The sequence below is a fragment of the Medicago truncatula genome, chromosome 4 (assembly GCF_003473485.1).
Source record: "Medicago truncatula cultivar Jemalong A17 chromosome 4, MtrunA17r5.0-ANR, whole genome shotgun sequence".
Taxonomy (NCBI): Eukaryota; Viridiplantae; Streptophyta; class Magnoliopsida; order Fabales; family Fabaceae; genus Medicago; species Medicago truncatula.
This window is the reverse complement of record NC_053045.1, coordinates 56,108,613-56,124,731: the sequence shown is the minus strand read 5'-3', so window position 1 is coordinate 56,124,731 and position 16,119 is coordinate 56,108,613. Positions and strand designations below refer to the sequence as shown.

Below are 16,119 nucleotides of genomic sequence, written 5' to 3'. Positions count from 1 at the left end.
TTCACATGTTCTCGTTTAAGCTTTATGCTTTTCAAAGGATGGGTTTTTTTGACATTGACCTTTAAAGATTTAAAATATAGGATTGAAGTTATATCAGTCTTGTGATAAACATAAGAGATAAATTTGGAGTGAACAGAAGTTCTAACATCTGTGTCTTCACAATGCTGCGTATATTATCATATATCAGTAGGGCACGGTAACTAAGTTCTTAGTATTTTCTTCTGCTTGATCAACAAGTTCATGAATCGCGACACCTGAAACATGATTAATTGAATATTCACTATGAACATCATGACATGTAAATTTTGGAACAAAAGGCATTTGGAATTTACCAAGATTAGGGTCACTTCAGATAAATAGTTCTTTTATCTGTGATTTAATCTAATCACCAAACTGCTGGTGTTCTGCTAACAAGGAAATATACAGTATTTCCTTTTGTTAAATGGATAGCAACATATCCAACAATCTCAATGTTTGTGAGTTGTGACCGAATGAATTATAATTTGGGTGTTTCTTTTCCCAATCCCACAACACTTTGGAAGTATACTATTAGAAAAACACAATTTTTTGACATCTGGAAGTATACTTTGAGAAACATGTGTGATTTTTTAGAAGTGCAGGGGATAGAAACTCCCAAAATTGTGTGTTTAGTACTTTAGTTGTTGAAACTTGAAGAAAAAGTTGAAAGCAGTATAGAGTAAAACATTAAAGAGTTGCATGTTTGCAAATGTATTTTTGTGTGGTTTTGAGTTAGTATGCGTTCCTTGCTTAAGTTACGGAAATCGTTTGCAAAAAGAAGCTTGGTAGCCTGCAAGCCTTTGATAACAAATGTTTCGACTGAAGTCATTGAATGTTTTCAGAGTCAAATTAGAGGACAACATTACAATTCATATGCTTAGCTTTTTATTTATTTGTTAATTTATGGTTTTCCATCATTTTCATGTTCATTATATTTTATGGTATCATACTATCAGTATGTAGCTCTACAGTCTCCTTAAGTTTTTTTGTTTTTGAAACACTTTCCATAAGATTTGGTAGTCCATTAACCAGTTTTCTATCGTTTAAGTGACACAATAATGCAAATTAATAGCAGAATAAACTGCATAGCATTGTAAACACTTTCAAATGAGATTATATATGTATGTATGTATAATATATAATTACATATGTCATAAGTTAGATGACATAAAATATAACAAGTTTCACATTTTCAATCATACAAAGTGTGAGGGAGATAGGGAGAGGTTTCATAGGACATTTTCATCACACGTGTAAACCTGAACATATGAGATCAAATTTTGGGTAGTAAAAAACCAACGATTTGAATGTTTGGAATACCCCCATTTGAAATAATGTATCACAATAATCTTGAAAGCTACTAGTCATGATTTAAGCAAGTGAAATACCAGGTACCCATTAAGACGTCTTAAGCAAGTGCAGAAAATATAATCTTTAAAATTGCAGCATCTGTCTTCATGAGTCGTGCTAGTTATTATTATCTGGCCATGAACCAAGTCACTCACTGCACGTACCATTCCCGCAATTGTTTGGGCAAGATCCTAATATTTAGGATCAGGAATGCCTTGGATTATTGAGAGCATGCAAGGGTGTACTTAATTTCCATCTCAAGCCAAAGTGTGTCCATGTTGGTTGAGCTTGTTGGTTGATCTTTTGTAAAAAGCACACGAAGTACCATGAAATCTACTTTTAAGGGATTTCTTTCAGTCACTTTTATAGGGACAAAAAAAAAAAAAAAAGTTAATTGAATAGGTAATGTATCTTATCTATAATATGGATACATTGCTATTCAATGAATTTAAAAAATATATTTTTTGCTTATAATATTGACCGGTGAATATGGTGAATCCTGTTTTGTGAAAAAAGTACTAATAGATACTTGAGATCATTATTCGTTAATGTGTTATAGATTCAATTACAATTTATTTCGGGCTTTGGAATTACTACATTCATTAATTTTATGTTTAGACCGTTTGTTTTCCCACACTTCATCATTCTCGCGCACCTTATTTGGATTATAAAATTCAGAAAAAGGGAGGGTGTTTGACGTGTTTTAGAGGGTTTTGGAAGGTGTTAATGATCCAAAATTCATAGTGCGCGAGAAATCAGTATGATGGAAAAAAAAGTCGTATGTTTACATTGAAGAGTTCGGATCAAGCAACAATAGTAGGTTGAGTTTGTAAGGATACACTTCATATTTATATGCGAGTTTAAATGTTTTTCGCAATCTTGTGAAATCTAACTTACTAAAGTTTAGGTTAACATAAACTAAAAAATTAATCATAGATTTAATAATAGAAAGATTCAATCTTGACTTCTGTCAAAAAAATAAAGATTCAATCTTGACTGTTACATTTTTCCAGTATATTATTAAATCAATGATTATTTTTTAGTTCACTGCAATGGACCAATAACCATAGTTCACTATATTAACTTTCACGTAAAAAAATTGATAAAAGAAAAAACCGTCACCTAAAAAAATTGTCGGAAATCATCAAACTTCACTCCATTGTTTTTTTTAAGAAAATTAACTCTATCATTTAGATGAATTATGTGGTATTTGACTTTTATAGTGATTTATATCACACATAGTTCAGTTTTTTAAAGTTAGTGGGTAGCAGAAAAATGTAAATGCGTATTGCTGATTTGATGATCGTCCGAAGAGATTGGCACAATTGAGCATTTTTTGGCATGCAAGGGAGCAAATTATTGAATTGAATTCTATCCACTTTTTTTTTCTTTCTATAATAGGCATTTTCGTATACTCTAAAATTCAAAGTTTATATTCAAGCAAATTAAAGTTTTTTTAAATACTAACATGTTGAATTAGTTGAACAACTTAATTTAGGTAACCGTTCAATTTCAAATATTCTCAACTCTTTCCTTTTTTGATAAATAAACATTGTCAACTCTTGCTATGTGTCCACCACCACCACACACACACAAATAAAATTAAGTGTAACATTTATGTGATTACTTAGTTAGTGAAAATGAGGTAAAAGTCAATTGTGGGATTTTTGGCCTATAATTTCCAAAGAAAAAATTGCACTTGGCAGTGCAACATTGTTTTAATTTAACGCAACATCTCTTAGCAAATGCTTCAATGCTCTAGCATAAAGCTGAAAAATCTCCATACATTTTTATTGTTCATCCTTTCGTTCCTTGAAAGCCCCATTTTGTCCGACCCAATGTTTTATTTTTGAATAAATCACCCAATGGTATATATGTTGATCAATTTCTAAGTCAGATACCATTAAAAGTGGACCTTCCCTAAATAATTTTTCCCTTTCCTTCTGTCCCATTTCCCTAAGGTAACGGTTAAGAGTAAACCCGTCCAAGTCAAGTTAACTTCAACTAAACCAATACTTGCAGTTACCCATGTGGGCCAAGTCATGCATACACCAATTTTCCTTCTAAGCCAAGTTCTTTTTCATTTTACAACACCAACTATTAGTGTGTTTGTTATATGGAAGGTGTATATAAAAATCAAACTAAACAAACAAATCCGTGGGTTCCAACCAATGTTCCCCCTTTTTGGTGAAAGGTTAGAAAAGCTAATCCTAGAGAATGGAAAATAATGGGTCTCTAAACACGGCATGCAATTATATAATATACGTTTTTAGATACTATAAATTAAAATATTCTTGTTGTTATTGTAAATGTGGATGTGGTGTAGTGGGTGACAACATGAAGATAGAAAATGGATCATGTCTCAATTCATGTCACTTTTAAAGTTTAAATAGTTTGGATTAAATTGGCGGTTGATTTGAGAATAGATGGTTCAAATTACACGTCAAATTTTACATAATTAATCGATCTCAGTGTAAATAATTCAAATCAAACAATACAAAATACTGAGAGACGCAGTTATTGTGTCTAATCCAAATTTACCTCATACTCTACCAAACAATGATGCCTTCTTATCTAATCTAAGAAACAAACATTGTCATAGTTGAGTTGATTCTGTAGATCATGATCTCCCAATTCATCATAGGCAGAAAAGTTGTGTCAAGTTGCGGATATGATTGAAATATATCTTAGAACTCAATGTAATGGGCAACAAAAGAAAATGGACCCAATTTAATCATTCAATCTATCAACCCCTAAGTTTTAGAATTTTTTTGAGGTGATGCATGTGATCGGTTAATATAGATAAGAGTATGAGTTGGACATGGCCCTCATGTCCATATATAGATTTTGCTATTGTAGCAGCTCAACAAATTTTGAGACCCCAAACAAAACTATAATGATAATTGATAGATAATGGTAGTTAAAAATTAGATAAGACCGGTAAGATTTAATTCAACTGACAATATCGAAATTGTTTATCTAAATAGCTTCGCCTCATTTCAAATTCAGAATCTCGAAAACATTTTGTGTGGTGCTTATCACTTTCTCTTCATCTACAAGTTAAATTTTTTGAACCGGCCGGTTCCAGAAATCTGCATCCTTGAAGCTGCATGTGTGTATGCGCATTGATTCTACTAACATACTTTTGCTGAACACGGCACTGTTTGAGGACTTAGTGTTTGGTGGGACCCTAGTTTTGTTGATATTTCTCTTTCTCTTTTGAAGAGTCACGTTTGTGCATTAACATTGACTGGTCAATTACTTCAAAAAAAATAATATTAATGACTAATTTATTATAGGTTTAATAGCAATTTTCGCCCCCTAAAAAAAATTACAAAACCTCCCCTTAAGTTTTGCAACTGTAGCAGTTTTGACCCAATGCCAATTTTTGTGGCACCTCACTTAAGGTGCCACGTCAGCGTAGACCGAATCAAAATTGGCCTTAGGGGTCAAAACTGCCACAGATGTAAAACTTATGGAGCGGTTTTGTAGTTTTTTTTCTTAGGGGGCAAAAATCGCAACTTTGAAAAAATTAGGAGTTAAAACTGCTATTAAACTTTTATTATATGCTATATATACTAACTTTTGAACTCATTTTCACGATGAGAGTTGGTGGAAGCTTATTTTGGTACATCACAGTTGCGAATGCACAAACGTAATTGCATATTTGTTAAAATTGTCCTAAAATGAATGATTATTCTGGTTGTTGAAGAAATTATTAATTATTACGGCAGATTCAGGCATTTGATATTAGTGTGGCAAAAAAAACTATGAAGCAAAATATATTACTTAAGTCTTTAGCTAATTGGTTTAAGCATGTTTGTTTCATTTGAATGGTTAAAGGTCTGATTCACTGCAATCCACATTTTGTTATTAACTATTTTATGTTAATATTTTAAAAAAAAAAAACTATAAAAGGGTACAACTGAAACTAAGTGTTGAACCGTGTACAAGCCAATCAACAACGCAACCACAAACCGCTAGGCCATGTAAATAATCATATCAAAGTAGCAACATATATTATATATAAGGAATTGTTTAGGTTTATTATATGAAGAAAAAAAAAAAGGGAATAATCTAGTGTGGCAAGTGCCACACAATGTTTCAAGGTGAACCCGCCCCTGTTACTAGTATATGTTTTCTAATTCTACCTCAAATTAATATTTGTCACATTAAAGTCAATATACTCAACTATGAATTTATGAAAGTGGTGAATGTCAATACATGATAAAAGATAAGTTTAGTAAAATTATTACTCACTCTCATTCATCTATACATTTCTTAATATGTAGGAAATATATTATATAAAAAGAGTAGTGATATTTGAACAATCATTTGATACAACTTTTGTGATAACTTTTTTTTCTTTCTTTTCATTGGTCAAAAACAATGGAGAGAGAAAAAGGAAGAGAGAGAATAAGAGAATAATATAAGTATGAGAGAAAAAGTTGTCAAAAAGTTGTTACAAAATGGTTGTACAAATATCATTTCTCTAAAAAAAAAAAGCCAATTATTGTATGACGGATGTAATAATGTATTGGATCTTATTTCAAAGTATATTTTAATAATTCTAAAGAATAATGAATTAGTTATTCAAAAACAAGAACAATGAAAACAAGAAGGTAATTACAATCAAAATATTTTATATACACGTAATAAATAATTCATTTTTCAAGAATTATATTAATGTCAAGTTAGTCAATCATTTGAAATATTTTTTAATCATTACTTTGAAAATTGTCGTGCAATCACCGCAGCATGCATGCATTACATGCACTTACAAAAAGAATTTGAAAAAAAACTGTACTTTTATATAAGAGTTCGTAGTGAGTAAATCATCAAATTCGTTCATGACTTTATAAAGTGTTTTTAAATAGTCATAAGAATCTACAAATATTAATTTCTTTCACTCACAAACTCAATATTTTGCTTAAAGAAAATCAGAATACCCCATCACTTGGACTGTCTAACATGCATGCCTTTGGATCATTTTTTTACTACTAAACGAAATACATAGCTTAGTATATGTAATGAGAACATTAAAAAAGAAAACATCACAGGAAAATCAAAGGGAAGCGTAATTGTATAAATATAAGAACATTACGGTATTGCAAGAAAACAAAGTAATGTTCCCGCGAACTTAGCTCAGTCAATAAGAACAATGTATGATATATGTAAGGTTTGGGGTTCGAACCCTGAAAAAAAAAAAAAAGTAATAAAAAAACCTTATAAGTTATATGGATTTCTTTGTCAATCTTGTCTTAGTATCATTGTGCAAAGTGATGAGTTCTTGTAGTCTTACTCTTACACTATTATCTTGCTATATTAAATTAATCTGTGTTATCATCCTTGTTGCTGGTTGATGTTGAGGTATTGATGAATGGTCTGGTCAATATGCTCCACATTCGTGGTACTAATGATATAAGAGTCTCTTACTACTATGAGAATGAAATATATTTGATGTTTAATCCCATAAATTTTGTTTGATCCCTCTACTTCTAGCTGCAGCAGTACAGTTAATCTCATAATATATTTGATGTTTAAAATACTAATTCACTTCAATTTATGTCTTTTTGTTTTGTAGGGCCAATACCATATGAATTCGTAAAGACAAAGATCAATTTGGACTTTAAAGTTGAAGTTATTAGCTACTTATTGAGAGAAGATGTCTGCTATTATAAACATTTAACTTTATTTTGTTTAGCCATTGTAATAGTTTTATTTGAAAGGATGTTGACCCTATTAACTTATGCAAGTATGATGTATTGAGAGTAACTAAGGAATGATTGTGCATCTTTATACTTCAAACTGAAGTTGATTTTATTGTTACTTAAGGATTAAACTCTTGTGAATTATGTGCTCTTATGTTGATGTCAACCGTACAAAAGAGATACTTCTATTGCATTTTTTGAAATTTATCAATGGATTGCACCTAATAATTTAGGGGTGTTCAAATCCAAACCGATCCAAAACCAAAAACCACAAAAGCTGAATATTTTTCGATGTGCTTGAATGTTGTTTTGTAAAAACCGCTAGGATCGGATCGGATTTCGGATCATTTTTTCAAATCCAAAGCTAAACGAACCGAACCGAACCGCGAAAGTAAATATTAATACTTATTTTTTTTAATAAGTATTATATATTGCATTATTATGTTGCTTGTTGGTTTTTAATCTTATATATTACATTAATTTAATCTATATTATTATTACTTCATATCTTTCAAAAAATAATCGATAATAATTTTCATACTGTAATAATAATATTAATAAAAAAAATTATATTCTTAAAAAAAAAGCAAATAAAAAAATATTTTGCATTTTAGATATAAAAAAGGATAGAAAAACACAATTAAATTCGCAAAAGGATAAAAAAAATACATTTCGGTTCAAAATATTAGTTTGATTTCGGTTCGGTTCGGTTCATAGGTAAGAAAATTGTTAACCGAACCAAACTTTGGTTCAGTTCAGTTAATTCCAAACCTGTAACTGTTCAGTTTTCCGGATCCATTTCAAAATTTCAATTCGGTTCGATTCGGTTTTTTAGGTTAACCGAACCATGACCACCCCTGCTTATACTATCAACACTTTCCTTTAAAACAGTTGTGTGTATAAATATACAAAAACGTTACCTGGCCCGGGCATATCTACCTATATTATTAATACAAATGAAATGCAATACTAATATAGTAATATGTCTCAATCTTAATACCAAATTATCAATCAATATGACCATCAAGTTGAGCCTTCCTCGCTCAGTTTATCCCCAGGTCCAAATCATTACCAGCTACTCACATGCTATAACACCGTCCCCCCGTCCCCCGTTAAGCCATCAAAAATACACATTACTATTTATTTAATTTGGAAGCTTAAATATTATTTTTAATCACTTTTTTTTTCTTCAAAAAATAAATAAATTAGAGAAGGGAACCTTATCACTCATAAAAATGAAACTAACAATCATTTTACAATTTTCATATGGAAACTTGAACTTCAACTCTTAATATTACAATTTACAAAATCGAGCTCTCACCATGAACCGACACCTCATAGATTTTTTCATTCACTTCAATGTTACAAGAAAAATAAAAAATAAGCTACTTATAAATGACAATTCAAGCATAATCATATTATTCTTACTTGTAATCTATATAATATTGTTATTAATATTTATAGAAGTAAAACTTGAGTTTTAGGTTTATTTTGGCATAGTCATGTGCCAAGTTTTAAAGCCCATGATACTCTTTAAGCATTCTAAATTTAGTAATTACTCTTTTAAAAAGTTAATTATTACAATTTTCAATGCATTCAATACATAACTTTTCATTAAAAACTTACAATTTAAAGTGCTTAAAGAGAGTCTCAGGGACACTTGTTAACATTTTCCTTAATATAAAAATACAATTTTATTTGTACCAAAAAAAAAAATACAATTTTATTTTAATAGGAATTACAAGCTGTGTCTACCCTAGTTCAACTCCCATGTTTTCCAAAATTGATTTTTTAAAATAAAATATGAGGGAAAATTGGCGCTAGGGTTTTTGTTCTTGGCTTTGTTAAAGACTTTTGTGAATCTGGATTTAGATTCTCTTCTTTGGAGGAACTTCGCAATATTAGAGCATTCTCTTCTTGGAATATAAACCAGCTCTGCTTTCTTTCTCTTGATCTTCTATTTTCAATTCATCGAATTATAAACAATTACACCATTTACTTCAAAACTTCTAAGGAACCATTTCAAAATTTAAAATGAATCACATTCGAACCACACAAAAAAAAGTCTATTTTCATTTTAATAAATTCCAAATGATGATTCATATATTTTTTTTTAAATGAAAATTCCAAATGGTAATTAATTGATTTTATTTAAAATGGAGATTTATTCCAAATGGTTTAAAAGTGGTGATTGATTTATAATAATCTATTATAGTTAATTATTTAAGACTGTGATTGATTTTATAATAATCCAAATGGTTTACAAATGGTCATTTATTTCAAATGGTTTAAAAATGGTGAATGATTTTTATATTTAGTTAATTACTCTATTTAAAAGTGGTGATTTTTTATTGAAAATTCCAAATGGTGATTTATTTTATTTAAATTCCAAAAATCTAATTAAATTCTTAAACTAGTTTTAGCTCATATAAAACACAATTAAATTCCAAAGCTAATAAAGTTGCTTTAATCTATTTTTATATATTTAATTTATAATAACTTATACTATATTTTTAAAATTACTACATAAATAAATATAGGTAAGTCCAAGAAATTAATTTGAAACCATATTAAAATTTACCCCTAAAAAAAATCCATATTAAATTTTGAAACCATGTTAATTTATTTACGGAGTGTCCCAATCAGCCTGTTATCCATTTACACACTTAATTACTACATGCACTGTCACTTTTTTTTTTTATTATTTAATTGTGGCTATCTTTCACTTTCTTGCATCATCTCTTTCTTCTGGTACGATAATTTTCTTGCATCGTCTTTCATTTCATTTAACTAATCTTTTTTTTTTTTTTTTTCCTCAACAAAAAAAAAAAAAAACTAACCTTTTTTATTATAAATATTTTACTCAATATTTTTTGTATTTGAATCTTTGTAGATTTGATTTAAATACGTATTCATAGTTTTTCATATACAACACTGATCATATAGTTGTAATATTACTCTTGATCAATCATGATTTTTCATCTAGACATTTTTTTTTTTTTTTGGTAATATTTCATCTAGACTTTTTAAATGTTCATTTTAGAGCATGATTCTCATAATACATTTTAACTTATTTTCTTTTTTCTTAGGTTACGTTACGTCTATGTCCCTTCAGATATTTATTTTAATCTACTTGTTCTTATTTTGTTGCAGATCGTAGCTACATTTCTATTCGTCATTCATAAATCACAGCCTACGAATTACGATATCAGGCAAGTTTTTTGTACTCTTCATATGTTTCTATTCTACTAATTGCTTTTGATTATAATCCATTATTGCATTTCTTTTTTCTTATTGGTTTTAAATTTTCTGTCTGTTTGCCCATCAAACATGAAGCAACACCATGAACGACAAAAATATTAGCTGGCTTATTTTTTTTTCAAAAAAAATATATATTTTCGATTGTTCAAGTAGATACCATAGAGTAAAATGCATATCCCAATCATAATGCATAGAGAGATAACCCAATCTTACAATAAAAAATGAAATAAGTGGATGAGATTAAAACATCTTACGTTCACCTTTTTCTTACCATAAACAATCTCAAATTTTAATTAAGGATTATGATTCATATTACACAGTTTCAGACAATGAACCAATTTTGACTGTTGATCCAGATCCGACGACCAAGTCGAATCACTACGTGACATTGTTAGCGTGTCTAATCCAAATCTTTACAATTACTTTGGATGTTTTTAGAGAGAAGCTAGATCCCCTACTTTTTTCATCGCTTTTGTAGTTGTCACACCCCTCTTTTCGTCGACACGACACCCATCTAAATCGTGACCATGACAACTCCATCTCTCTACACAATACATTTTTTCTTTTACAATTAATATAAAGGATGCCTTGTTATACAGATTAATTTTGACAGAAATGTACCGGTCATCGATTATTAAATAGTTAATTAGAGTATATCTAAGTTGTTTTGAAAGTGCAACTTTGACGGTAACTATCAAAAATATGATTTATAGGGGTGTTACTCGAACCTAGATTTTCCACTTCTTCACAAATTATGTAAATTTGTCCATTATGCTATTTGATAAAAATAAAATAAAATAAAATAGGGTATCTAAATTTTGAAATTAAAAAGGTCCGACTATATATGAATTAAATGATATAATAAAACCAGAATTATGAGGAAAAATGAATCATGAATGCAAGAAATGAGTAGAGGATTGCAGATTACTGAGAAAACATCTCTGTTGTTTGTATCATGATGTGAGTGTGCTCATGCTGTTATTTTCGTTTAGTTTGAAAAAGAGAAGTGTTTTTGTCGACTAATTAACCAACTTTGTACTTTCAATTCGAAAAAGAATATCCTTACCCCACCACAGCGACAAGCACCACCACATTAAATTAGGCTCTATTATTAATGTTTCTAGCCTTCCAAAAGAAGGTCATATATAGATAGAATTGAAAAGTATGAAGAGAAAAAGGAGGGAAACCCATTTTATTCCTCCAACCAAAAGTCTTTCAGAAAATGCAAAATATCAGGAATATTAAATAATGTTGTGAAAAAACAACGAGTAGTAGTACAAACGTCAATATATTATTAATTGATAATGACGGTAAAAACATTTAAGTTTATTGACGTTTCTTTGATTAATACTATATAGTAACAGTTAAGTCAAAAAAGTACAAACTTTGATAATCACCACATTGCACAAACTTGGTTTTAACTTTATATAGTCTAAAATTGAAATGAGAAAAAAAACAAATTGTATTTAAATAAGATAAGTTTTCTTATCCTCTCAAAAAGGAAATATAAGTTTTCTTTGTAGTGCTATAAGTTTTCTTCTAATAAAATAGGAATAAGTTTCAAACTTTGAGATTGACATAAGAATTTGTGAGAGATTATGTGAAAGAGTTTATAGAAACAACTTATACATTGTTTATTCCTCAAAAAACTTATAAAATGTTTATAGTTATTTTATTATTTAAGTTTTGAGAATATAAATACTCGAGAAATAAAAGATCCTTACTCTCAAAACTCTTGAAAACTACAATAATAAAACAGAAATATGAAAAGAAAAAATATAGAATATTTTAATTTTTTGATTTGATGGATTAATACTGGATTTCACATAAAAAAAGAATATCCTAACCTCAAATTATGTTGATGCTTTAGTCTTTAACTCATCTTAAAGTTAAAACCAAGTTTGTCACAATTTCCCAATGCTAATTTGGAACAACATATAACTAATCATTTAATCAATGAATTAGTAGTATTTACAAGAATTACGGCGATAAAAACAGTTGTTTGATTATTTCTAACCTGAGACAATGAGTGAGAGATCTCATTGTTTATATAAATATACCAAATACTTTGCCAGCAAAATACACATGAAACTGTACTGTCTTTTGCAGCAGGCCATTGTACTTGTAACAACTTCCTTGTTACAAAGTTTCTGTCATTCACAAAACAAAACCTCTGCTACTACAGCAGAGTAACAAAACCTCGACTGTTTTTATTTTTTATTTTTTATAGTTTGGTTTTGTTAACCCATTTATGAAAAAACCATAAAGATCTTAACTTTAATTGATTTTAGGAAATGGGTTATCAAAAAAAGCTTCTGGGTATGTTTTTTTGGATGTACTTGGTAAGCTTCAGTTTCAGCTTCATTGGAGTGAATTGCATAGGATTAGGAAATGATTCAGCTGTGAAAGGGGTTGTTGTAATTCATGGCAAAGCTTTTATTGGAAGGATTGATAATGATTTTGTTTGTGCAACTCTTGATTGGTGGCCTCCTCAGAAATGTGACTGGGGAAGATGCAGTTGGGGTCATGCTTCTCTTCTTAATCTGGTATAGTTTCATTTCTCAATCTGTTAAAAAATGTTTTTTTTAATGTTTCATTGCTGCCAAAATTAAAGCTAATGTGATTTTCATTTATGCCTAGTGAAAGAGATAATTTACATATTATGATTTTAATCTCATGCAGGACCTCAACAACAAAATTTTGTTAAATGCAATAAAAGGTAAGAGAAAATTCACATGTCTGTTCTTTATTTTTACAGCAATTTAATAATTCATGTTTCATTGTTTTTCTGAGAGTTAATTAAGGTATCATTGCCTTTGAATGTTTTGCAGCCTTTTCACCTTTGAAAATTAGATTGGGTGGTACTTTGCAAGATATGGTCATATATGGAACTGAAGATAATAAGCAATCCTGTACTCCATTTGCTCTGAGCTCTAAAGAAAAGATTGATTTTGGTTTCACTAAAGGGTGCTTACCAATGCAAAGATGGGATGAGCTAAACAGCTTTTTCCAAAAAGCAGGGTAAAAACCAGTTCTATCCCTTTAGAGTTATCATCAAAAAACAAAAATGAAATTGTGTTTCTACGCGTGAATTAGGACTAAACAGATTCAACTTGTGTTGTTATTTGGCAACTGTTTTTTATCAAGTTTACCATTAATTAATGGTAGGTATATTTCAGGGTTAAAGTTATATTTGGATTAAATGCTCTTGCTGGAAGATCTTTTGAATCTGGTTCTGCTGTTGGACCTTGGAACTATACTAATGCCGAGTCTTTTATACGTTATACTGTTGCAAAGAAGTACACTATTCATGGTTGGGAATTCGGTAAGTGAATGTTCCCTTGGTTAAAAATGTCGGCACAATCAGACTGGAAATCGAAAATGGTTATCTTAAGACTCATTATCTTCATCACAAGCCACGGGTTCACTTGAAAATGATAATAGCCATTTGTCAACAAATAAAATTTTGATATAAATATTTGCAGTTATTTTTGGTTAAAAGAAAAATAGAAATTTTACAAGGAGCTTTTTCATTGGACAGGTAATGAATTGTGTGGAGGTGGAATTGGAACAAGTGTAGCTGCAGATCAATATGCTTCTGATGTAATTGTTTTAAGAAAGATAATTCAAGATGTATATAGAGGGGTTAAGCCAAAGCCACTCATTATTGCACCTGGAGGCTTCTTTGATGAAAATTGGTTTAAGGAATTCTTAAACAAATCGGACGAATCCACAAATGTGGTCACCCACCACATTTATAACCTTGGACCAGGTATGTTCCAACAAAACAGCATAAAAATTTCACATGTTTTCCCAATTTTCACGAATTCGATTATAACAGAAAGCTACTTACATACAGGAGGTGATCCGCACATAGTTGAAAGAATTCTCGATCCATCCTCTCTTAATGGAGTGGCTGGCATATTCAGCAGCCTTAAAAATGTACTTCAAAGTTCAAGAACCTCAGCTCAAGCATGGGTTGGTGAAGCAGGAGGGGCTTCGGGTAGTGGTCATCATCTGGTGTCTGATGCATTTGTCAACAGCTTTTGGTTAGTATAACGAACCGTGATTATTAGGAATATCAGTATTCGGTAGGAATTCCTAACGTTTTCTCTGATAATCACATCAAATACAGGTATTTGGATCAGCTTGGCATGTCAGCCACTTATGGCACAAGAACATACTGCAGACAGACTTTGATAGGAGGAAACTATGGTTTATTGAATACCACTACTTTCATGCCAAATCCAGATTATTATAGGTACTAAAAATTGAAATTGAATTCATTATTGAAGAATGATATATCACAATTAATATTCAACTAGTTCAGTTCTGCATTAGTGTCTGTCATGCTTCATTAATTGCCTGCAACTTTGAGAAAGGTCCTATTTTGAATTTAGGGTCCCGTCTGAAGTAAATTCATAAAACATAATGCTATTTTGTGACATTAATAGGGTTATATGATTTTTTTTCTTACAGTGCTCTTCTTTGGCACCGACTCATGGGAGGACGTGTCCTGTCAACTACCTTCTATGGAACAAAGAAGATCAGAACTTATGCACATTGTGCAAAGGAATCTGTGAGTGAAGTCTTGTATTCAAAAGATTATTTAACAATTAACGTTTGTCATTTTTTTTTTAATAAAAAAAGGTATGATTTTTTAGTAGCTATGTTATTTTGTGATATCTGATTTGATGATACTTTCTTACAGAAGGGAATCACAATACTGTTTCTCAATTTGGACAATAGCACCACTGTTCAAGCCAGAGTGGCCTTAAATTTTGCCAAGAAACCATCCCCTCATAATGTGGGAGAATCACAAAGAAGAGAGTACCATTTAACAGCAAAGGATGGAAATTTACATAGCCAAACTATGGTACTAAATGGAAACATTCTAAGTGGAAATTCAGCTGGTGACATTCCTTCATTGAATCCTATATATGTTGATTCTTCAAAGCCAATAACAGTTAGGCCTCTTTCTATTGTATTTGCACATATACCAGATGCTGCTGTTAAAGCTTGCAGCTAGCTAGCTCAATGGCACTAGGCAAAACCGAAAATCGGTTTCCCTTGGTGATTGATAAGAAAATTAAACACAGTATAATACAAGAAAAGTACTAGTGTTAGATTGTTTGGAGGGCGAAGCCCTAGGATTTTGATTTATTTTGCATAATCCCAATGCACTATTCAGTTCATTATGATAATTGTAAATTTCATTATAAATTGAAAGTGACATTCAGTTTCTTGCCTTAGGTGGTGAGTCATTTTCTCACACATTTAATGTTTGATTCCTTAATGCTCAAGTCAATTTCAGTTGTAATAAGTTTTTCAGGCATATTTTTCTTTTTTCTTTTTAATAAAAAAATAAAATAAAATTCAACAAAACCAATATAGTGCGACACAAGTGATAGATACCTAGGTCTCTTAACTATTTAATTAAGAGTTTGATCTTTGATTGGTGCCTATGAAAAACATGTGTTGATTGTTGTTAGATGTCAACCATTTAAATGAGTATCAACTATTTCAAGATACCAGTCTCTGCATTTGCACGATGATATATTGGGTTATCTTAGTCTGAAAAAAATCAACAAAATGGAATTTCAAGGACACTCCATGATCCTTAATTGACAAGTGAGTGCCACAAAGATCAATCAGAGGCATGTGTACGTTACCCAAGTTTATCTTTCAACTGACGTTACAGACATATATGACAGAACAAAAGAATGAAAAATTAGTGCATGGAAGTTTGGTGAGATATTAATGAGTTAAAAAATATTGA

The 16,119-nt window shown here is 30.3% G+C and overlaps 1 protein-coding gene across 1 annotated transcript; it reads left to right on the top strand.

The window, feature by feature from the left end:
- The first annotated feature begins 12,272 nt into the window (after positions 1-12,272).
- Positions 12,273-15,643, top strand: LOC11437772 (heparanase-like protein 3). Its single transcript, XM_003609426.4, has 9 exons — positions 12,273-12,886; positions 13,023-13,059; positions 13,172-13,361; positions 13,520-13,665; positions 13,882-14,112; positions 14,200-14,389; positions 14,476-14,601; positions 14,820-14,919; positions 15,052-15,643. The coding sequence occupies exons 1-9, from the start codon at positions 12,635-12,637 to the stop codon at positions 15,367-15,369; spliced, it is 1,590 nt and encodes a 529-aa protein (XP_003609474.1). The 5' UTR covers positions 12,273-12,634; the 3' UTR covers positions 15,370-15,643.
- Positions 15,644-16,119: the final 476 nt, after the last annotated feature.